We start from the raw sequence: 22,221 nt of genomic DNA, 5'->3' as shown, positions 1-22,221 counted from the left end.
GCCATGACATCATTTTCTGGAATTTTCCAAGCTGGTTAAAGGCACAGTCAACATAGTGATAGTAAACTTCTGACCTTGAATTGTGATACAGTGAATTATAAGTAAATAATCGTCTGTAAACAATTGTTGAAAAATATACTTGTGTCATGCACAAAGCAGAAGTCCTAACCGACTTGCCAAACATATATAGTTTTAACAAGAAATTGTGGAGTGGTTGAAAAACAAGTTTTAATGACTCCAACCTAAGTGTATGTAGACTTCCACTTCAACTGTAAGTGTTTCTGTTTTTCACAATTCCTGACATTTAATTCTAGTAAATATTCCCTGTCTTAGGTCAGTTAGGATCACCACTTTATTTTAAGAATGTGAAATGTCAGAATAATAGTAAAGAGAATGATTTATTTCAGCTTTTATTTCTTTCATCACATTCCCAGTGGGTCAGAAGTACTAAATTAGTATTTGGTAGCATTGCTTTTAAATTGTTTAACTTGGGTSAAACGTTTTGGGTAGCCTTCCACAATATGTTGGGTGAATTTTGGCCCATTCCTTCTGACAGAGCTGGTGTAACTGAGTCAGGTTTGTAGGTCTCCTTGATCACACACGCTTTTTCAGTTCTGCCCACATATTTTCTATATGATTGAGGTCAGGGCTTTGTGATGGCCACTCCAATACCTTGACTTTGTTGTCCTTATGCCATTTTGCCACAACTTTGGAAGTATGCTTGGGGTCATTGTCCATTTGAAAGACCCATTTGCGACCAAGCTTTAACTTCTTGACTGATGTCTAGAGATGTTGCTTCAATATATCCACAATTTTCCTTCCTCATGACCACATCTATTTTGTGAAATGCACCAGTCCCACCTACAGCAAAGCACCCCCACAACATGATGCCGCCACCCCCGTGCTTCACGGTTGGGATGGTGTTCTTCGGCTTGCAAGCCTTCCCCTTTTTCCTCCAAACATAACGATGGTCATTATGGCCAAACAGTTCTATATTTGTTTCATCAGACCAGAGGACATTTCTCCAAAAAGTACGATCTTTGTCCCTATGTGTAGTTGCAAACCGTAGTCTGACTTTTTTATGGCGGTTTTGGAGCAGTGGCTTCTTCCTTGCTGAGCGGCCTTTCAGTTTATGTCGATATAGGACTCGTTTTACTGTGGATATAGTTACTTTGTACCGGTTTCCTCCAGCATCTTCACAAGGTCCTTTGCTGTTGTTCTGGGACTGATTTGCACTTTTTGCACCAAAGTAAGTTAATCTCCAGGAGACAGAACGCGTCTCCTTCCTGAGCGGTATGAAGTCTGCGTGGTCCTATGGTGTTTATACTTGCGTACTATTATTTGTACAGATGAACGTGGTACCTTCAGGCAATTTTGAAATTGCTCCCAAGGATGAACCAGACTTGTGGAGGTCTACAATTTTTTCTGTGAGGTCTTGGCTGATTTCTTTTGATTTTCCCATGACGTCAAGCAAAGAGGCATTGAGTTTGAAGGTAGGCCTTGAAATACATCCACAGGTACACCTCCAATTGACTCAAATTATGTCAATTAGCCTGTCAGAAGCTTCTAAAGCCATGACATCATTTTCTGGAATTTTCCAAGCTGTTTAAAGGCACAGTCAACATAGTGTATGTAAACTTCTGACCTACTGGAATTGTGATACAGTGAATTATAAGTGAAATAATCTGTCTGTAAACAATTGTTGGAAAAATGACTTGTGTCATGCACAAAGCAGAAGTCCTAACCGACTTGCCAAAACTATAGTTTGTTAACAAGAAATTTGTGGAGTGGTTGAAAAACAAGTTTTAATGACTCCAACCTAAGTGTATGTAGACTTCCGACTTCAACTGTAAGTGTTCAAATCATTTGCTATGAGACTCGAAATTGAGCTCAGGTGCATCCTGTTTCCATTGATCATCCTTGAGATGTTTCTACAACTTGATTGGAGTTAAATTGATTGGGCATGATTTGGAAAGGCACACACCTGTCTATATAATGGTCCCACATTTGACAGTGTATGTCAGAGCAGAAACCAAGTCATCAGGTCGAAGGAATTGTCCCTAGAGGTCCGTGACAGGATTGTGTTGAGGCACAGAGCTGTGGAAGGGTACCAAAACATTTCTGCAGCATTGAAGGTCCCAATAAACATAGTGGCTTCCATCATTCTTAAATGGAAGAAGTTTGGAACCACCAAGACTCATCCTAGTGCTGGCCGGCAGGCCAAACTGAGCAATCAGGGGAGAAGGACCTTGGTCAGGGTGGTGACCAAGAACCCGATGGTCACTCTGACAGGGCTCCAGATTTCTTCTGGAGATGGGAGAACCTTCCAGAAGAACAACCATCWCTGCAGCACTCCACCAATCAGGCCTTTATAGTAGAGTGGCCCGACGGTAGCCACTCCTCAGTAAAAGGCACACGACAACCCACTTGGAGTTTGCCAAAGGGCATCTAAAGGACTCTCAGACAATGAGAAACATGATTCTCTGGTCTGATGAAACCAGGATTGAACTTCTTGGCCTGAATGCCAAGTGTCACATCTGGAGAAAACCTGGCACCGTCCCTACGGTGAAGCATGGTGGCAGCATCATGCTGTGGAAATGTTTTTCAGTGGCAGGGACTGGGAAACTAGTCCGGAGTGAAGGAAAGATAAACGGAGCAAAGTACAGAGCGATCCTTGATAATAACCTGCTCTAGAGAGCTCAGGACCTCAGACTGGGGAGAAGGTTCACCTTCCAACAGGACAATGATCCTAAGCACACAGCCGAGACTATGCAGGAGTGGCTTTAGGACAAGTCTCTGAATGTCCTTGAGTGGCTCAGCCAGAGCTGGCGAGACCTTAAAATAGCTATGCAGCGACGCTCCCCATCCAACCCGACAGAGCTTGAGAGGATCTGCACAGAAGAATGGGAAGAACACCCCAAATACAGGTGTGCCAAACTTGTAGCGTCATACCCAAGAAGACTTAATGCTGTAATCGCTGCCAAAGGTGTTTCATCAAAGTACCAGGTAAAGGTTCTAAATGTAAATATGATATTTCAGTTTTTCCTTTTTAATACTTACTAACATTTCTAAAAGACTGTTTTTGCTTTGTTATTATGGGGTATGAGTCAAGGGGTCTGAATGGTTTCCGAATGCACTGTAGATTTAAAAAAAAAAAAAAAAACAGCTATCACATTCGCTTTACATATATTCTGCATGCAATAGTGTGCGCACACAGGTTATGCCTCATGAACACACTTACAGTGGTGCCGTGCATGTAGGAAGTTCCTCTGTGCATTCCTCCTCAGTGTGTGATCGTGAGCCCACTCGGGTTGCGCAAACCTCCAGCCTCTTCCTTGTGGGCGCAGTGGTCCGATGCCTCACATTTTGTTCGTATTGTGTCTCAGGGATCAAGGGAGGGACAAACAGCTGCAGAGGACCAGCATCCAAAACACTACTTCTCAATGTGCCTCATGAACACACTTACAGTGGTGCCGTGCATGTAGGAAGTTCCTCTGTGCATTCCTCCTCAGTGTGTGATCGTGAGCCCACTCGGGTTGCGCAAACCTCCAGCCTCTTCCTTGTGGGCGCAGTGGTCCGATGCCTCACATTTTGTTCGTATTGTGTCTCAGGGATCAAGGGAGGGACAAACAGCTGCAGAGGACCAGCATCCAAAACACTACTTCTCAATGTTTAACAAAAGTGTGAGAGTTATGTATAAAAATGAATATCAACAGTTCTTGAAAAAAAAGTACTCATTAATAAAAGGTACATATGAAAATATATATTCAACAGTCTTACCATGTCTTCCTCCTCTGCTTGTGCCTCTTCCTCCTGTGCAGTGACAATGTTAGTCGGGTGCAACATACACCTTACCTGTAAAAATGTGACAAAGTTGACTCGATACATAGGAAGTCAATATGAGTTTGGGACATCAGAGACAAAAATGATCTATTGTAAACTTTATTAGGTTATGGGTTCAATAGCAATTAGCTACTCTTTGTTGATAATTATGATCAGATGATAGTTAAGCAACTAGATTTTTCAAATAATCTACATTTAAAGCTAGTTTTCATTCCATGTTTCAAACCTAGGTGCAGTGGTGATTTTAGCATGTAAATCTTGGTGAGGCAAACTCCCCTCAAATGTTATGCATGCCATCAAAGCCACTATACAACACATTAATTGGACTATACCGGTGACAAACGGTGCCCACAAACTGTTAGGGCCTACATAAAGCTGTCCCAACAGCAGAGTCCCAACACCTTACCACTGCTACACCTGGTCATCAGCAGAGCCTCGTCTGGCAGCGAAACAGTTAATTCAGCCTCATTTACTGCCTTTAAAAAAAACATAGCTGATATGGCTGACTTGCACAAATGTGGTTTCTACTGACAATTGAGATGTACAAACTATGGCATAAAGGTACAACGAGCGGATAAGAGGCAATCCATTATTTCGAATAAGACATTAATGAGCGAGCTAGGACGGATGTAGTCAATATAACTTTGTTCAGCACTTTTGAAATATACAGCGACTGAACCGTTATTACAGTATTCTCCTTGTACACCAAGTCAGAACCGTAGGATAAAAAAGGGGGCATATAACCAGACAATCAAAGCTCTTACAATATTCGGCTATAGGCTAACAGGCTACATGTGCACCATCAAGTCAGAACAATAGGCTAAATTATGAGGGAAAAGGGGAGCAAATTATTAATTAGAGGCACAGCTTACATTTAATATTACTTTCTTAGCTACAGTATACATATCTCCCTGGCATATTACATCCTTTATGCAGCAGCATTTAATACATTTTTGTTCTCATGTTGTGCTGTGCTCACTTGAACAGGAAGGTGGCACATTTTGTCATCAACGTCTGGCATTCTCTGGCTCACTATTTTGTGTAATGCTAATTTCAAACTTGACACATTGCTAGGATTAGCAGAGAAAACGTTGAAATATGAAGATTGATATTGTACAATARCTCATCAGGCTCCCCATACATTATCATTTTGTTTTGGAAAACCACGATTTTAGACAACACTGGTTGAAGGGAAATGACCTTGCTAACAAGATTTGAATCTGGAGGCGCTGTTAGGTCACACGCAGGAAATAACGTAGCTATAAAGTTCACCGGACGAACGCATCTATTTTCTCTAGATGGCAGTCCTCCAATCTCCATAGGATTGGWATGGATCGTCCCATCTGATGGTGAAACACCTTTTCGATACCGAAGTTACTGTAATAGCAGGTTAGGATAATTAACGTAGCAGGTTATGTGACTTCGGTTGAGGTTAGCAAAAAGGTTTGAGTTAGGGTTTGCGAAAATGCAGTCCAAATCTGCTACGAAAAGCACTTTGTATCGAAGTGGTGTGAAGAGTGTGTCCCTTAGGGGGAACCTTTTCTGTCAGATGGAAAGACGGACTGGAAAGGGTGTCGTACACCAACATGGCGGCGCTCATGGACACGAGAATATTGCTTCGAAAAATTAAAGATTTACGGTGCCTGACACCCCGACGGAACCGCGTGAAAGCCAAATGGGTACGTACGACGTAGTTAGCTAACAATAATTGGAAAAATCTACAACCAGTCGTTGACTAAAGTTGGCGGTTAGCTAGCGCTCGAAAACCCTTATCAGCGTTTAGCTTCGACCAGGCCAAGGTTGGCTGCGTGTGAACTTCATTTCCGACTCTTTGTTTTAACGTTTAGAAACGTTAATCATCGCTTGCTAAACATGCTGATATGCCCCATATCTTTCATATCCGCAAAAAAATAATCTTTAAAATGAAAAGATATGTACTGTGGCAGTTTTACACAGATCAATAAGCTGCGCGTGCCTCCAGTTGTCAAACTACACCTCCTCCACGGTTACGGGCTTACGCATGTGTTCAGAGCACGCTTAAATGGCTAATTAGCCCAAGTGGCTGCCTAGTCTGATTTAATCAGGCAGTAATGCACAGTTAATTGATGTATATGTAGCAATATTGATGTTACTCATATTGATGTTATGCAGGAAACAGAAACCAATTGTTAGTTACCTTTTAATGTACTGGATGTGCTGGTTTACAACATGCATAGTAAAGTTTGCTTAACTATATATCTTTGTCTGTCGTGACTACAACACAAAGCATTTTGAAAGAGTAAAAAACAGACGAAGACATTTGTGTGCAAAATTGTGTAACTTTTCCTTACACGCCAGAATGTTGACTTAATTACATTTAAACTCGCTCTACCGGTTGTCTGTGCGGATTGTTCTTCTGCTGCTCGAAAATTGAGACTATCCACCAAGTAGTGTTATTAACCTGACTTTCATTACACTAGTCTAACGTTATATATCGATTTGTACTTAGAGCATTTTCTGAAAGAGTATGATTTTTTTGTTGTTTAAGAAGGCAAGTCAGTTCTTAAAATTCTTATTTACAATGACGGCCTACGCTGGGCCAATTGTGCGCCGCCCTATGGGACTCCCAATCATGGCCAGTTGTGATAGTCTGGATTCGAACCAGGATGTCTGTAGTGACACCTCTAGCACTGAGATGCAGTGCCTTAGACCACTGCGCCACTTAGGAGCCCTATGAAAATCTTCAATAAGAGCGGCACCACAGTCTGAAGACAACTACATTTCAATGAGAAACGTGCAATCAACTTTGCACTCAGTAATGAAGTCATTCACAAGAAAGAGAATCKAATAAAACTAGACAATTTTACGTCCTACCCCGGCCGACACTGGGCCAATTATGCGCCGCCCTATGGGACTCCCAATCACGGCCGGATGTGATGCAGCCTGGATTCAAACCAGGTACTGCAGTGACACCTCTTGCACTGAGATGCAGTGTCTTAGACCGCTGCGCCACTCAGGAGCCCAATCTATCAGAATGGTAGATGACAGTTTGAATAAATTCGCTAGAAGGCGGAGTTAAAGGGACAAGGTTACTCACAATAACCATAGTGCCATATCTATAGGAGTTGATGTGGTTTCCAAGTCCTCTGTTGCTTATTCTGACAGGGAGAACTGGAGAATTACCAGACCCGGTCTGTCAGTCTAAAATAGTTTGCGATGTTGCTGGAAATAATCCTGGAACCCCTGCAGTTAGGGTGAATCCCATCTCTTTAAAAAAAGAGCTGGTTGCTCCCACAGCAAATCAAAGTTGTCACAAAAAGAGACTCCTGTCATTGCAAAGTTTCTTTGGTTACTTGTTTAGGACAAAGAGTTGGCTGAAACGTTCTGAACCCTTCTGGTAGCATGGGAGGGGGCCAGAGAATTATTCTCTTCCCTGTGCTAGCGAGGGTYTWWAAAAAAAAAAAAAATGTAGTCCTACCTCAGATCGCCTAAAATTAAGGTTGTTAACCTACGTAAGTGAAAGTGTCAATATTGGAGTATTTGGCCAGAACCGGGATCCTGCCGCTGGCTATTGGTATACACCCAGGATCCGTGCTGACTCCTGGGGCTGGTAGGTCTGTCTCAGGCAGGGCAACACTGTTTGATAGCTGGATTGGATCTTCTCGACTAGATGGGTGCCCAGACTGCCTTCATGATCTCCTACGCCTTGCGAATGTCCAGTCTCCCATGGGCCGCAGAGTTGAGCTTCACGTCTGTCCATTTGATTGGGACAGATCAACACTGCCCTCCTCGGCTTTCCTATAGGAGGCATTTAAATCTGAGAAAGCAGGTTTTCCTATTCTTGCAGCCGAGCTAACAGCCAGAGGATCTCTTCACTAAGATGCTTGATGATGAGATGGTTTCCAATATTGTTATAGCAGTTCTGGTTTTTATCTGCGTTTCTCTGTGACGCTTCCAGCTAATAATGTGCTGAAGTGCTTGGCCCTCCTTGCTTCCTCCCTCGTAGGGTTATCACTAATTAGGAATGAGTGGACAGGTGAAAGCCATGTGGTGGAGGAGGAAGTGAATACAATATTTCTAATAAGTAGTACAAAGAGTGAAATAGATGTATTGTTTTGAGCAGTCTTTGTTTWAAAAAAATCATAGTTATTGTTTGGATCACGTGTCCAAACATGTTTAATCAATGATTAAGGAAGGATGCGCTTAACCTTTTTGGTTAAGTGGTGCACCGGTTGGTAGTCAATGGCACAAAGCAAGCCCAATTTTTCTTAATTCTTCCAAATCYTCTTTCAACAGGCTGGCTCTCAGCCCAAGTACCCTGCCACAAACCTGGCCCTTCAGAACTTTGATGCCACCTACAGCTTACAGCTGGGAGAGCAGTGGCCCTCTGTCCGCGTCAGCATGCTTTGTGAGCAGAAGTACGGGGCCCTGGTAAACAATTTCTCCACCACAGAAGGGGTCATCGCAGACCTGCAGTCCCAGGGATGTAGAGACTTTGTCTGCCAACCAGTTGGTGTAGGAGGTCTGGAGAGACTGCAGGCACCTGGATTTCCTCTCCACGATAACCCTTCAACCCTCGAGACTGTTGGTGTCAGTCAAGATGTGGCTCCTCCTCGCCTCCGCACCAATATCAAGTGCTTTGTTTTCCCCGGGGGAGACATCTCCAGATTCAAGCCTTCTAGGTGAGATTTGCGCCGCTTCTTTTACAGACACGCGAGAGGAACAGGATGAAATCTGGGCTTCAGTCTGTTTCATCAGCACAATTTACTGTAGCTACATGTCTCCTATAATGTAATATTATTTGATTGCCAAGTTGTATGATTTTTAAATTCCCATTCTCCTAGACCCGACTTGTATGGGATGCTTGGGTACTACCTCATGGATGCGGCATCCGTTTTGCCTGCCCTGGCCCTGGATGTCCAGGAAGGACACTCTGTGCTGGACATCTGTGCCGCCCCAGGGGGCAAGACCCTGGCCCTGCTCCAGACACAGGCCATCCGTAAGACAGTCTAGTAGATATGATGCATACACATTGTTGAAGTTCTATCTAATTCACAGACTGGTAAAGCTTTTTTTTTTTTACAGTTCTATTTAAGTTTGCATTGATCTGGTATTTATTTGTAATGACATGTGTTTTTCAGGATTTCTGTGCGTCAATGACATCTCAGTGTCTCGTACCTACCGCCTCCAGCGGGTCCTCAACAGCTACGTTCCGAAAGAGCTGTTGACAGAAGAAAGAATGCGCATTACTTCCTTTGACGGCAGGAAATGGGGAGAAATCGAAAGGGACACCTTTGACAGAGTAAGGACTGAGATTATTTCACATTACTTGGTTTTATAACAAATTCAGAATGTAAGTACTGAGATTATTTGACCAACATTTGTTGGTTTTATAAAAGATTAGGAAATGTAAGACATTATTGGGCCTTTCCGTGTAAAAGGACCCATGAACTATATATACATTTTAAACTATTTTCTATCCTAAATATTAGGAATAATCTAAAGCTTTGATTTCTGGGCAAATAGATGGAAATTAGGTCTTGGGAAAACATTTACCAGAAAAGTTCTTAAAAGGTATTAGAAATACATTAAAACACTAATGTTGGAGTAAAGACCCCTGCCAACTAATATCAACACTTATATTTACACTGAACAGAAATAGAAACGCAACATGTGAAGTGTTGGTTCCATGCTTAATGAAATGAAAGATCCCGGAAATGTTMCAWATGCACAAAAAGCTTATTTCTCTAAATGTTTTTTGTCCCGCAAATTTGTTTACATCCCTGTTAGTGAGCATTTCTCCTTTGCCAAGATAATCCATCCACCTGACAGGTGTGGCATATCAAGAAGCTGATGAAACGGTGTGATCATTGCACAGGTGCATCTTGTGCTGGGGACAATAAAAGGCCACTCTAAAATGTGCAGATTTGTCACACAACACAATGCCACAGATGTCTCAAGTTTTGAGGGAGAGTGCAATTGGCATGCTGACTGAAGGTATGTCCACCAGAGCTGTTACCAGAGAATTTTGTTAATTTATCTACCATAATCCCCCTCTGTAGTTTTAGAGAATTTTGCAGTGCGTCCAACCCGGCCTCACAACCGCAGACCACGTGTCACCACGGCAGCCCAGGACCTCCATCTGGCTTCTTCACCTGCGGGATCGTCTGAGAACAGCCACCCAGACAGCTGATGAAACTGTGGGTTTTCACAACCCAAGAATTTCTGCAGAAACTGTCATACCGTCTCAGGGAATCTCATCTGCATGCTTGTTGTCCTCACCAGGGTCTTGACCTGACTGCAGTTCGTCGTCGTAACCGACTTCAGTGGGCAAATGCTCACCTTCTGCTGGCCACTGGCACGCTGGAGAAGTGTGCTCTTCATGGATTAATCTTGATTTCAACTGATCCAGGCAGATGGCAGACAGCTTGTATGGCGTTGTGTGGGCGAGCGATTTGCTAATGTCAAGGTTGTGAACAGAATGGGTTTATGCTATGGGCAGGCATAAGCTACTGACAAAGAAAACACAATTGCATTTTATCTATGGCAATTTGAATGCACAGAGATACTGTGATGAGATCCTGAGGCCCATTGTCGTGCCGTTCATCCACCGCCATCACCTCATGTTTCAGCATGATAATGCACCGCCCCATGTCGCAAGGATCTGTACACAATTCCTGGAAGTTGAAAATGACCTGCATACTCGTCAGACATGTCACCCATTGAGCATGTTTGGGATTCTCTGGATCGACGTGTACGACAGCGTGTTCCAGTTCACGCTAATATCCAGTAACTTCACACAGCCATTGAAGGGGTATGGGACAACATTCCACAGCCCACAATCAACAGCCTGATCAACATTATGTGAAGGAGATGTGTCCCGCTGCATGAAGAAAATGGTGGTCACATCAGATACTGACTGTTTTTGTTTTTATTTTATTTATGTGACTAACAGATTTTTGTTCAGTGTAGTTTCGGAGAAATGATTTGCCTTGTATGTTGAAGAAACATTACCCTGTGCCATGAAATTCTTTAAGATATTTTCTCATTTCTCTTCCTCGTGATATTGAAAGTTCGCAGAAGTAACACATAAAGGTAGACCTACCAATTAGTTCATGTTTTTACTGGTATCAATTTGGTTTGATTTATTAAGTGATTAAAACTCAATTCTGTTACCACATTGTTAAAAGACTTTCTGAAAAATCACTAATGGAATTACTGCAATTGAATTGACTACAATGGGAAATTAAAGTAGTCATAAACCAGTTGGGTAACCTGCTACAGTCCTCCCTTCCACTGGCATACTGTTATGTTCAGCTCATGACTTTTCTTTCTCTCATATGGTGGTCAAAGCAAGTGTGAAAATAGTCTGGACAATCTCTCTCACACATACGCCATGAGCCCCCTCTCTTTCCATTTACTATAACCAGMATTTTCACCCACTGCGCACTCGACGTTGAAAAGTAGTTGAAATTTGGTCAGTCCGCCCTGGCCTTGATTGCAACGTCCATAGATGTGTTTTTTTGTACTGTCCGGGCTGGCCTTAATTTGACCCAGGCATAGACGTCCATGGTTGGTTCAGATTGGGTCTTTTTTTTAAACATTTCTATCAAATGTTTATTTAGTATAATAATTGTCAGCAAACATGACCCTGGGTGTCCAGGAAGGACACTGTGCTGGATGTCTGTGCCGCCCCAGGGGGCAAGACCCTGGCCCTGCTCTAGCAGATATGATGCATACACCACCCGAGAACCAAACATGCATGGTTCAAAATAAAATAAATAAATCAAAGCAACACATCACAAAGTGTTTCAGTGGCAAGAAGCTTTGGTTCAAAGTGTCTTCTTTTGCTCCATGAATGCGAGCGGTAGAATGCTCCATATAAATTGCAACCCCAAAAAATTGGGGTCCATTGACAGGAGGATAAGTTCATTAGTTAATTGCACAACAGATTGGAGCCCATTATAAATGCTTCACAGAGTTCAAGTAACAGACACATCTCAACATCAACTGTTCAGACGAGACTGCGTGAATCAGGCCTTCATGGTCGAATTGCTGCAAAGAAACCACTACTAAAGGACACCAATAAGGAGAAGACTTGCTTGGGCCTAGAAACACGAGCAATGGATATTAGACCAGTGGAAATCTGTCCTTTTGGTCTGATGAGTCCAAATTTGAGATTTTTGGTTCCAGCTGCCGTGTCTTTGTGACGCAGAGTAGGTGAACGGATTATCTCCCGCATGTGTGGTTCCCACCATGAAGCAGGGAGGAAGAGGTGTGATGGTGTGGGGATGCTTTGCTGGTGACAATGTCAGTGATTTATTTAGAATTCAAGGAGCACTTAACCAGCATGGCTTCCACAGCATTCTGCAGTGATACGCCATCCCATCTGGTTTGGGCTTAGTGGGACTATCATTTGTTTTTCAACAGGACAATGACCCAACACACCTCCAGACTGTAAGGTAAAATTGACCAAGAAGTAGAGTGATGGAGTGCTGCATCAGATGGCCTCCACAATCACCCGACCTCAGCCCAATTTACATGGTTTGGGATGAGTTGGACCGCAGAGTGAAGGCATAGCAGTCAACAACTGCTCAGCATATGTGGGAACTTTTTCAAAACTGTTGGACAAGCATTTCTCATTAAGCTGTTTGAGAGAATGCCAAGAGTGTGCAAAGCTGTCATCAAGGCAAAGGGTGGCTACTTTGAAGAATCTAAAATATATTTTGATTTAACACTTTTTTGGTTACCACATGATTCCAGATGTGTTATTTCATAGTTTTGATGTCTTGACTATTATTCTACAATGTAGAAAATAGTAAAAATAAAAACCATTGAATGAGTAGGAGTGTCCAAACTTGATTGGTACTGTGTATGTGGACACCCCTTCAAATTTGTGATTTCTGAATACAAGATATCTCAATACTTTGAATGTATACGAAAGTTATTGAGATATTTGAAATAGTATTTGAACCCAGGTATGCAGTACACTTCTGTACTGTACAGTAGAGTTCAGTAAAGTACACAGTAGAGCACACGAGTTGAGTACGCTATAATGTACTGAACTCTACTTTACTGTGCTGTACTTTTGATATCCAAACTTGTGAAACATTGACGTCTATGATTGGTTCAGATTTTGTCCAGACCAACAAATGTGGTCTTGTTTGCGGTGGACCTAATTTAAATAATAGCCAGTGTGTTGAATATTACCCAAATATGCAAAGGAGGATATTGCATATTTCTGCCTTTTTGTGTACCTATTTAGCATACATCACCATGAAGAGAATGACATTCATATCCATAATTATGTATTTCTGTGTAGTACAGATCAGGGACACATGATGAAATTCTGTTACTGGGTGTTGATCCACTTCACTTACTGTAGTTCCAGTCAAGGTGTCATGTCATAGCTGACACCCCGTTCTTTCAGCAGAGATCGTTGAATTTTAATTCGGGGCTGCTATTTAAGAGTTTAAGGAAAAATCGGAGTCTCCGTTACCRTGGAATTGCCCTACTGCTATTAGCTTATCCCAATTCTACAGGGTTCTAAGGTTTGTTAGACTGATGTCCTTTTTCTCTCCAGGTCCTTGTTGATGTTCCCTGCACCACAGACAGACACTCTGTCATGGAGGATGAAAACAACATTTTCAAGAGGGCCAGGACAAAGGAGAGACAGAGGCTGCCCCAGCTGCAGACAGAACTCCTCCTGTAAGTGTTCAGTAACTTACCATGTTACTGTTGAAGCAATAAAATCACATCAAATAAATACTTTTTTTCTAAGTTAGTTTATTGTGCATCTTTGATTGTGTCTATTCATTGCATCTATGTATGGTAGTTTTGTATCTTGGCGGTCCTATTTTGATCATTTGATATCTGATAATAATTTCAGTTAATATCTCTCCCTGTTCCTCTTCCACCAGTGCTGGTATTGAGGCGGTTCGTCCGGGGGGGCAGGTGCTCTACTCCACCTGCTCCCTGTCCCAGCTGCAGAACGAGTATGTGGTGGAGCGGGCCATGCACCTGGCCCGGGAGGAACACGGCATCAGCCTGCAAGTAGTCGACCTTCGACCCATCACACGCCTCTTTAAGGACACCTTCCACTTCGCCCCCGACCTCCACTTGGGACAGCTGGTCCTTCCTCACCTCACCGCTAACTTTGGGCCCATCTACATGTGCAAGCTACGGAGGTTAAACTAGAACTGATGGACATGAATTTAATTCCCTTCACTACAACTTTATTTATCCCTTCAGGGGCAACCTGATTTAATCGGTCATAACGTCTGACTTTTCGTATTTATGTATTAATGTGAAGCACTGCAAATAAATACGTTGATTTAATGGACCAAARAAATTATAACCGTTTCAACATTCAATTTTCAGTGGACTTATACATTTTTATGCAGTGCTGCTTTTGGCCTCTAGTTGTCAGTATTAGACAGTTATACAAGTCTGTGCTCTCTTTGTATCGAACACAGGAGTCAAAGTTACTGGACCCATGAGGATAAACTCAAAATATTGCTCTGTCCAACTCTTATAGAATGGGTGAAAAGCAGAAAGTTTATTTGGTTCTAGAGCAATCAAATAGATTTTATGAAGCCCTTTTTACATCAGCAGCTGTCACAAAGTGCTATACAAGAAACCCAGCCTTAAACCTCAAAGAGCAAGCAATGCCGTTGCGGAAGCACAGGGCTCCGAACCCTGTTCCTAGAGAGCTCCCATCCTGTAGGTTTTCTCTCCAACCCCAGTTTTAACTAACCTGATTAATTTTATCAACCAGCTGATTATTACAATCAGGTGTGCTAGGTAAGGGTTTGACCGAACACCTACAGGACGTTATCTCTWCAGGAACAGGGTTGGAGAGCCCTGTTCTAGGTCATTATGCCCAATCACTGAGGTTGAACAAATAAACCAATCCCAGCCACTGAGGTAGAACAATAAACCAATTCAAGTCTGTTCGATGTGGTCCCATAGTGAACTTTACAATTTTATCATATCGTTGAAACTTTATTATTTATTTTTACATTTAATACCATCATGAACATTTTCATTCAGATTCTAAACATTTTCATAACGAACACTCAAATAATCATTGGCTCTGAGAATCTCTAGGCCTGTTACAACGGTTGAATTCTCTCAATTTCCTATTTGATGTCACTTAAATGCAGCCTGCAATGTCTTTCTTATATCTAACGTGAATGCAAAGGTATAGTACCTCCTCACATCACACCGCCGATGACCTTCTCTGTTGTTGCATTGGCCGGGCAATGTAGCATGAAAGAGGTGTGCGCACGGCTAACGAGCGAGCGCCGCCGAGTGTCATCGACTTCCCGCTGCCATTAAGCGGCTCGCGAGCGGCACCACCGAGGGAGAGGAGAGGCTGTTTGCTCGGCGGCTCCCAGATGAACATTAAGGACGCAAGAGCGATGCCAAAATGGGATCTCTCACCTCCTTTTCCCCTTCGCTTTTTTTATTCCACAGATGAGTGCAGATAATTTCACTGGCCGATTGTGAGTGATTACTGTATTACCGCGGTAACAGAGGATGTATCGGCGAATGCAAAGGGAATTAATGAGACATAAAAACTATTTCTGTATTGACTGCTTCCGTCGGCGGCCCAGGACGCCGCTCCCGCATCTTGTGATTACCTAAACGTATTGTAAATATGTGTTTCCTATGGGTTTTTACATAAATTTACATGTTTTAACACTCAGGGGATGAAAGACTATTAGGGATGAGTTACTCCTCTCTTCTCCCCCCTTCTCTTTCTACTGGGCCGTTCATTATTGAATTAGCCAATGGTGTTCCTTTGCTGTAGGCCTGTGTCGGGAGAGGTAGACTACATCAGTGGTTCCCAACGCTGGTCCTCCAGTACCCCCTAACAGAACACATTTTTATCGTAGCCCTGGACAAGCACACATGATTCAACTTGTCAACTAATCATCAAGCCCTCAATGAGCTGAATGAGGTGTGTTTGGCCAGGGCCACAATGTAAATGTCTACTGTTGGGGGTACTGGAGGACCAGAGTTGGGAAACGCTGGTCTATATCATGAGGTTGTGTGCGTGTGTTTCTGTTTATGAGAGAGGGAGTGAGTGAGAGCGACCGAGGGGAAGATTTAGAGTTAAACCAAGATAAGTGAATGAGTGTTGGGAGTTTTGTGTCCACAGAAGACAGTAAATGATGTGGTATGATATCAGCACACGATGTAATAACAGCCTGGGGTGAACGATTGCGGTTTAGAGTGGAGCAGAAACCTTTGGGATATAGGCCTGATGACTGGTTAATCAGCTATGTAGTTTATATAACCCTCAGAATGGACGTCAGGGCAAACCCCCCCCCCCCCCCCCCCAAAAGGTTATGATAGGCCTTGGTCGCAGGATCACATATCTATGTGTTCATGTAGAAGCTTCTGCTGGGTGTCTAGGCCCACAGGCGAGGATCAGACGTACGGCCCTGTCCGCTGTGAGTGAGAGGATCTCACCAGTGGGGGTCTTTGTTCCAGATGCACCGTGAATAGTGGGCCCAGCAGGAAACCAACACGCCACAGGGCTCAAACACTACTCATGGCCTCCCCTACGCACTACTTTGTCATTCCTCTTTTTGCAACGGCTTTCAAAAAGCTTTATTAGGTATCAACTGACTTGACAGATCTCTCTCAGGCTCTACGGTAAATGTTGGATAAATTGCCAAAACTATCCCAACACTTACCTTCTTGAGGCAAGAGAAGGCATCTTCCCAACACTACCTTGTCTTTTTATGTCGATAAAAAAAAGCTGTCAAGTTATTAACTGACGATACAAATTCGTATATTACGGTAGGCTATGTAAGGATTCGATGGAAAATCAGCGATATCAAAATGATTGTGTAGTGTGTGATGTGCAGGTGTTCCTGACTGATAGCATCTCAGGGACAGGCGATGCACTGCGTCCATTGGCCTTGGCCAGGCCACTGGAAAAGAGGGGGTTTTCTCTCTCTAAAAGGATTAGCTTGGGACGAGATTGCAGGGAGAGTGTTTCAAAAAAAAGGGGGGCAAGAATAGAAAAGGGAGATCAAGTGGAACTAAAGAAGCGTGTCCCGGGCTGCAGAGTTCAACCACCTGTTGTCCTCTTCTGGCCATCACTCTTTCTCTTTGTCCTCTGTTTCTAGATCTTGTCTCTTCCCCCTCTTTTCTTTATCAGGAACTTTCTCCTCGACAAACATGTGGAAAGACGATGCATTTATTCTGCGCACGGTCTTGCTTGAACGATTCAAATAGTAGAAGGATTGGTAGTCTTCAAACTTTTAATGCTTCAATGTTTGAAAGCCTGTTGAACATCAGAGTTGTGTGTGTGTGTGTGTGTGTGTGTGTGTGTGTGTGTGTGTGTGTCAGTCACTAAGCTCCCGGTGGTTTCCAGGAGCACTTTGATGTGTATCTGGGCAATGCGCTATTAGAGGGATTTCCCTGGGTTGACAGCTCAGAGAATATGTGGCTAAATTGCGATGCCAGCGGGCTAAAAGAATGCTGGAAACAGGATTAGGATCATATTCTGGCAGAGCCTGTCACCTCAATGGGCCTGGGTTTCTTACGTTCGCACTTTTCATTCTCTGCGTGGTTAAAACCTTTTAAGAGAACCATGGAGGCGGGAGAGAAAAACACTGATTGAATACACTGTGATTTTTGTGCAGGAGGTGCCGAGGCCGTGGTCGTGTCAGAAAAATTTAAGAGCCAGGGTGCATTTTTCTTCTCGAAATAACGTTTCTGACAAACATCCTTTTTTTCTGAAGAATCAGCAATCTGCAAGTTCAGCTGCATCAACAGTATTCCCACTATCGGCTATTAGTTACATTATTCTTGKACGTTGTCGGCCCTTAAATGTTTCAGATTGATATCAACAGCTTAAATTATTTTATTCAGTAGCAAAGAAAGCAATATGTACAGTGGGCTCCAAAATTACTGGCACCCATGACTGGCAATGCACAAACAATACTTAAAAAAATATAAACAATATAATTATAGAGATAAACTCAAAATACCAACATGTGAGAAATACTGTACTTTATTAAGGTTTCAATGGAACCAACCAAAATCATACAATTATTTAATACAAAATAAATTGAACCAAAATCAAGGTTTCATAATTATTGGCACTCCTCATTTAGTACTTAGTATAACCACCTCTGGCAAGGATAACAGCATGGAGTCTTTTCCTGTCTTTTCCTGTAATGTTTGACAAGGTTAAGGAACACATTTGGACCATTCCTCTATTCAGATCCTTTCAAGATCCTTCACATTCTTGGGTTTGTGCTTATCAACTGCCCTCTTCCACTCAGCCCACAGGTTTTCGATTGGATTGAGGTCCGGCGACTGAGAAGGCCATGGCAGAACATTGATTTTGTTGTCACAGAACCATTTCTGTGTGGATCTTAAGGTATGTTTCGCGTCATTGTCTTTTTGGAAAGTCCACCTACGGCCAAGTCCCAGCCTTCTGGCAGAGGCAACCAGATTGTCAGCCAAGATTGCCTGATACTTGGTGGAATTCATTATGCCATCAATCTTAACCAGTGCTCCTGGACCTCTGGAATTAAAACAGCCCCAAAACATCACTGACCACCCTCCATATTTCACCGTGGGTATGAGGTACCTCTCCTTGTAYGCATCTCTGTTTCGACGCCAAACATGCCGATGCTGTRTCTGACCAAAACTTTCAATTTTGGTCTCATCTGACCAGAGCACCTTCTTCCAGTCATAATTTAAATGACGTTTGGCAAACTCCAAGCGCTTGCGTCTATGTCTTGTGGTCAGAAAGGGCTTTCATCTGGCAACCCTTCCAAAGAGCCTGTGGTTGTGGAGGTGGCGTCTGATGGTGACTTTTGAAACCTGATGACCCCAAGACGCCACCAAGGCCTGCAATTCTTTCACAGTGATTCTTGGGGATTTTGTTGCTTATCTTACCATCATCCTCCCTATCCTGGGGGGCAAAATGCATTTGCGTCCTCTACCCGTGAGGTTTTCAACTGTTACATATCTTTAGCATTTTTTAATAATTGCCCCGACAGTGCTCAGTGGTATATTCAATCGTTTGTGGATCTTCTTGTAGCCATTACCAGATTTATGAAGGTCGATGACCATCTGTCTCTTTTGAACTGCCAGTTATTTTGTTTTCTTCATGGTGTTGGATGACAGTGGGATATTGCATGTGTGTTACCTCATTTTTATACCCTAGTGAAACAGGAAGTGATGTAATGGCTCAATATAGTTCCTTAAGACTTAAATAAACTTAAATAAGTGGAATTTAATTTGTGGTTYAATTTTGGTAGATGTTATTTACAATAATCTTTAAGGGTGCCATTAATTGTGAAACCTTGATTTGGAGGACATTGATTTTTWATTRAATCAATWAATTATTTTGGTTGGTTCCATTGAAACATKAATAAAGTATCGTATTTCTCACATGTTGGTATTTTSAGTTTATCTCTATAATGATATTGYTTATATTTGTTTAAGCATTATTTGTGCATTGMCAGTCAGRGGTGCCAGYAATTTTGGAGCCCACTGTARGTATTTGGTWAATATGTAAGTTCACAAATCAAATGTTATTTGTCACATGCTTAGTAAACAGTAAACAACATACTTACGGGCCCTTACCGACAATGCAGAGAGAAAGAAAATTACTTACAGAGGGTTATTACTTACAGAAAAGTAATAACCCTTGATAATAAAAGTAATATTAAATACACAATGAGTAATGAGAACTTGGCTATATACATGAGGTACCATTACCAAGTCGATGTGCAGAGGTACGAGGTAATTGATAGAGATACACTACATGACCAAAAGTATGTGGACACCTGCTCATCGAACATCTCATTCCAAAATCATGGGCGTTGATATGGAGTTGGTCCCCCTCTTGCTGCTATAACAGCCTCCACTCTTCTGGGAAGGCTTTCCACTAGATGGTGTAACATTGCTGTGGGTACATGTTTCCATTCAGCCACAAGAGCATTATGTTGGGCGATTAGGCCTGGCTCGCAGTTGGCATCCCAAAGATGTTCGATGGTGTTGAGGTCAAGGCTCTGTACAGACCAGTCAAGTTCTTCCACACCGATCTCTACAAACCATTTTTGTATGGACCTTGCTTTGTGCACGKGGGCATTGTCATGCTGAAACAGTAAAGGGCCTTCCCAAAACTGWTGCCACAAAGTTGGAAGCACAGAATTGTCTAGAATGWCATTATATGCTGTAGCATTAAGATTTCCCTTCACTGGAACTAAGGAACCTAGCCCRAACCATGGAAATCAGCCCCAGACCATTATTCCTCCTCCACCAAACTTTACAGTTGGCACTATGCATTTGGACAGGTAATGTTCTCCTGGCATCCGCCAAACCCAGATTTGTCCGTCGGACTGCCAGATGGTGAAGCGTGATTCATCACTCCAGAGAACGCGTTTCCACTCCAGAGTCCAATGGCGGTGAGCTTTACRCTACTCCAGCCGACGCTTGGCATTGCGCATGTTGATCTTAGGCTTGTGTGCGGCTGCTCGACCACGGAAACCCATTTCATGAAGCTCCCGACGAACAGTTCTTGTACTGACGTTGCTTCCAGAGGCAGTTTGGAACTCGGTAGTGAGGGTTGCAACTGAGGACAGATGATTTTTACGCGCTACGTTCTGTACGCTTGTGTGGCCTACCACTTCGCGGCTAAGCTGTTGTTGCTCCTAGATGTTTTCACTTCACAATAAAAGCACTTACGGTTGACTGGGACAGCTCTAGCGGTGCAGAAATTTGAATAACTGACTTGTTGGAAAAGTGGCATCCTATGACGGTGGCACGTTGAAAGTCACTGAGCTCTTCAGTAAGGCCATTCTACTGCCAATGTCTGCCAATGGACATTGCATGGCTGTGTGCTCGATTTTATTTTTCGACCTGTCAGCAACGGGTGTGACTGAAATAGCCAAATCCACTCATTTTGAAGGGGTGTCCACATACACACACAAGCATGTATAGTGTATGTACATATAACTAGGAATGAAGTGACAGATGATAAACAGTAGCTGCAGCGTGTGTGATGAGTCCAAAAATGGTCAATGCAGATAGTCTGTGAAGCTACAGTATCTATTTAACTACTATTTCGCAGTTTTATGGCTTGGGGGTAGAAGCTGTTCAGGGTCCTCTTGGTTCCAGACTTGGTGCATCGATACCGCTTGCCGTGTGGTAGCAGAGAGAACAGTTTATGTCTTGGGTGGCTGGAGTCTTTGACAATTATTCGGGCCTTCCTCTGACACCGCCTGGTATAGAGGCCCTGGATGTCCAGGAGCTCGGCCCCAGTGATGTACTTGGCCCTAAGCACTACCCTCTGTAATGCCCTGCGGTCGGACGCCAAGCAGTTGCCATACCAAGCGGTGATGCAGCCAGTCAAGATGCGCTCGATGGTGCAGCTGTCAAATTTTGGGAGGGGGGGGATATGAGGGCCCATGTCAAATCYTTTCAGCCTCCTGAGGTGGAAGAGGCGTTGTCATGCCSTCTTCACAACTGCGTTGGTGTGTATGGATCATGATAGATCCTTAGTGATGTGGACAAGGACCGTCAAATAAAGCCGAACCCAAATACTCACTCCAAACAAGCCGTATGTTTTCACTTGTCCTGTTTGCACTTGTCCTGTTTGCACTTGTCCTGTTTGCACCAGCTCCACATGATGGTCAAGTTGATGTTTTGTGACCACAGATACAAAAGGAAAAAGACCTCGGAACAGCATTTTGACTGGATAAGAGTCATATTGATAGTGCTACTGATGATGAGAGGAGCGCTCTCAACTCAATGATCCAGTGTGCTGTGGTATAGAGGTTTATTCCAGCTAGATACATTTTTTGATCGATGTCCATATTGTTAGGACTGGGAGGTAGGCTATTTGGGCAATGTGCAGACTTTCCTCTGGATGTTATAGAGAAGAGCACCTTATCCTGCATCAAGGGCTGAACATTTGACCCTGCGGCATTTCAATCTACACTACATCAATCCCCGTTGGGCCCTCAGGCACCGGTGTGTGTATGTGTGTGTCCATGCATTTCTGTGTTTGGGGGTGTGATAAAGACCACTTACTAGTGTTTGCTGGTTTAAAATCCCAGGGGTGAAATTGCTAACCCGAATAACAAGGACATTCAGCTTTACGTATCTAGAACCATGTCAGTGTTGTAGCATGGATGCCCTTGGAATAGAGCACATACCATGTAATAAAACACAGCAAGGTTGAGGTTGGGTGTTACGTTCACGTTCGCAATGCTAATCTGTGTTGTCACCCCACGTGTCCCCTTTCAAGGTAGTGTTCGTCTGTAACAACAGAGAAATTCACCGTTACAGTAGGTGATACCTCCGTGTACATATTTGTATTTGTATTTCCACCGGGAGGGAGGATTTATCTAACGA

The 22,221-nt window shown here is 43.1% G+C and overlaps 1 protein-coding gene across 1 annotated transcript; it reads left to right on the top strand.

Moving 5' to 3' along the window:
* The first annotated feature begins 5,132 nt into the window (after positions 1 to 5,132).
* Positions 5,133 to 14,173, top strand: nsun4 (NOP2/Sun RNA methyltransferase 4). The gene is made up of 6 exons (XM_023978049.2): positions 5,133 to 5,522; positions 8,119 to 8,504; positions 8,667 to 8,821; positions 8,964 to 9,124; positions 13,406 to 13,530; positions 13,743 to 14,173. The coding sequence occupies exons 1-6, from the start codon at positions 5,430 to 5,432 to the stop codon at positions 14,017 to 14,019; spliced, it is 1,197 nt and encodes a 398-aa protein (XP_023833817.1). The 5' UTR covers positions 5,133 to 5,429; the 3' UTR covers positions 14,020 to 14,173.
* Positions 14,174 to 22,221: the final 8,048 nt, after the last annotated feature.

The sequence above is a fragment of the Salvelinus sp. IW2-2015 genome, linkage group LG32 (assembly GCF_002910315.2).
Source record: "Salvelinus sp. IW2-2015 linkage group LG32, ASM291031v2, whole genome shotgun sequence".
Classification (NCBI taxonomy): domain Eukaryota; kingdom Metazoa; phylum Chordata; class Actinopteri; order Salmoniformes; family Salmonidae; genus Salvelinus; species Salvelinus sp. IW2-2015.
Note: the sequence above shows the minus strand (reverse complement) of the source record. Positions and strands in the feature narration are given on the sequence as shown.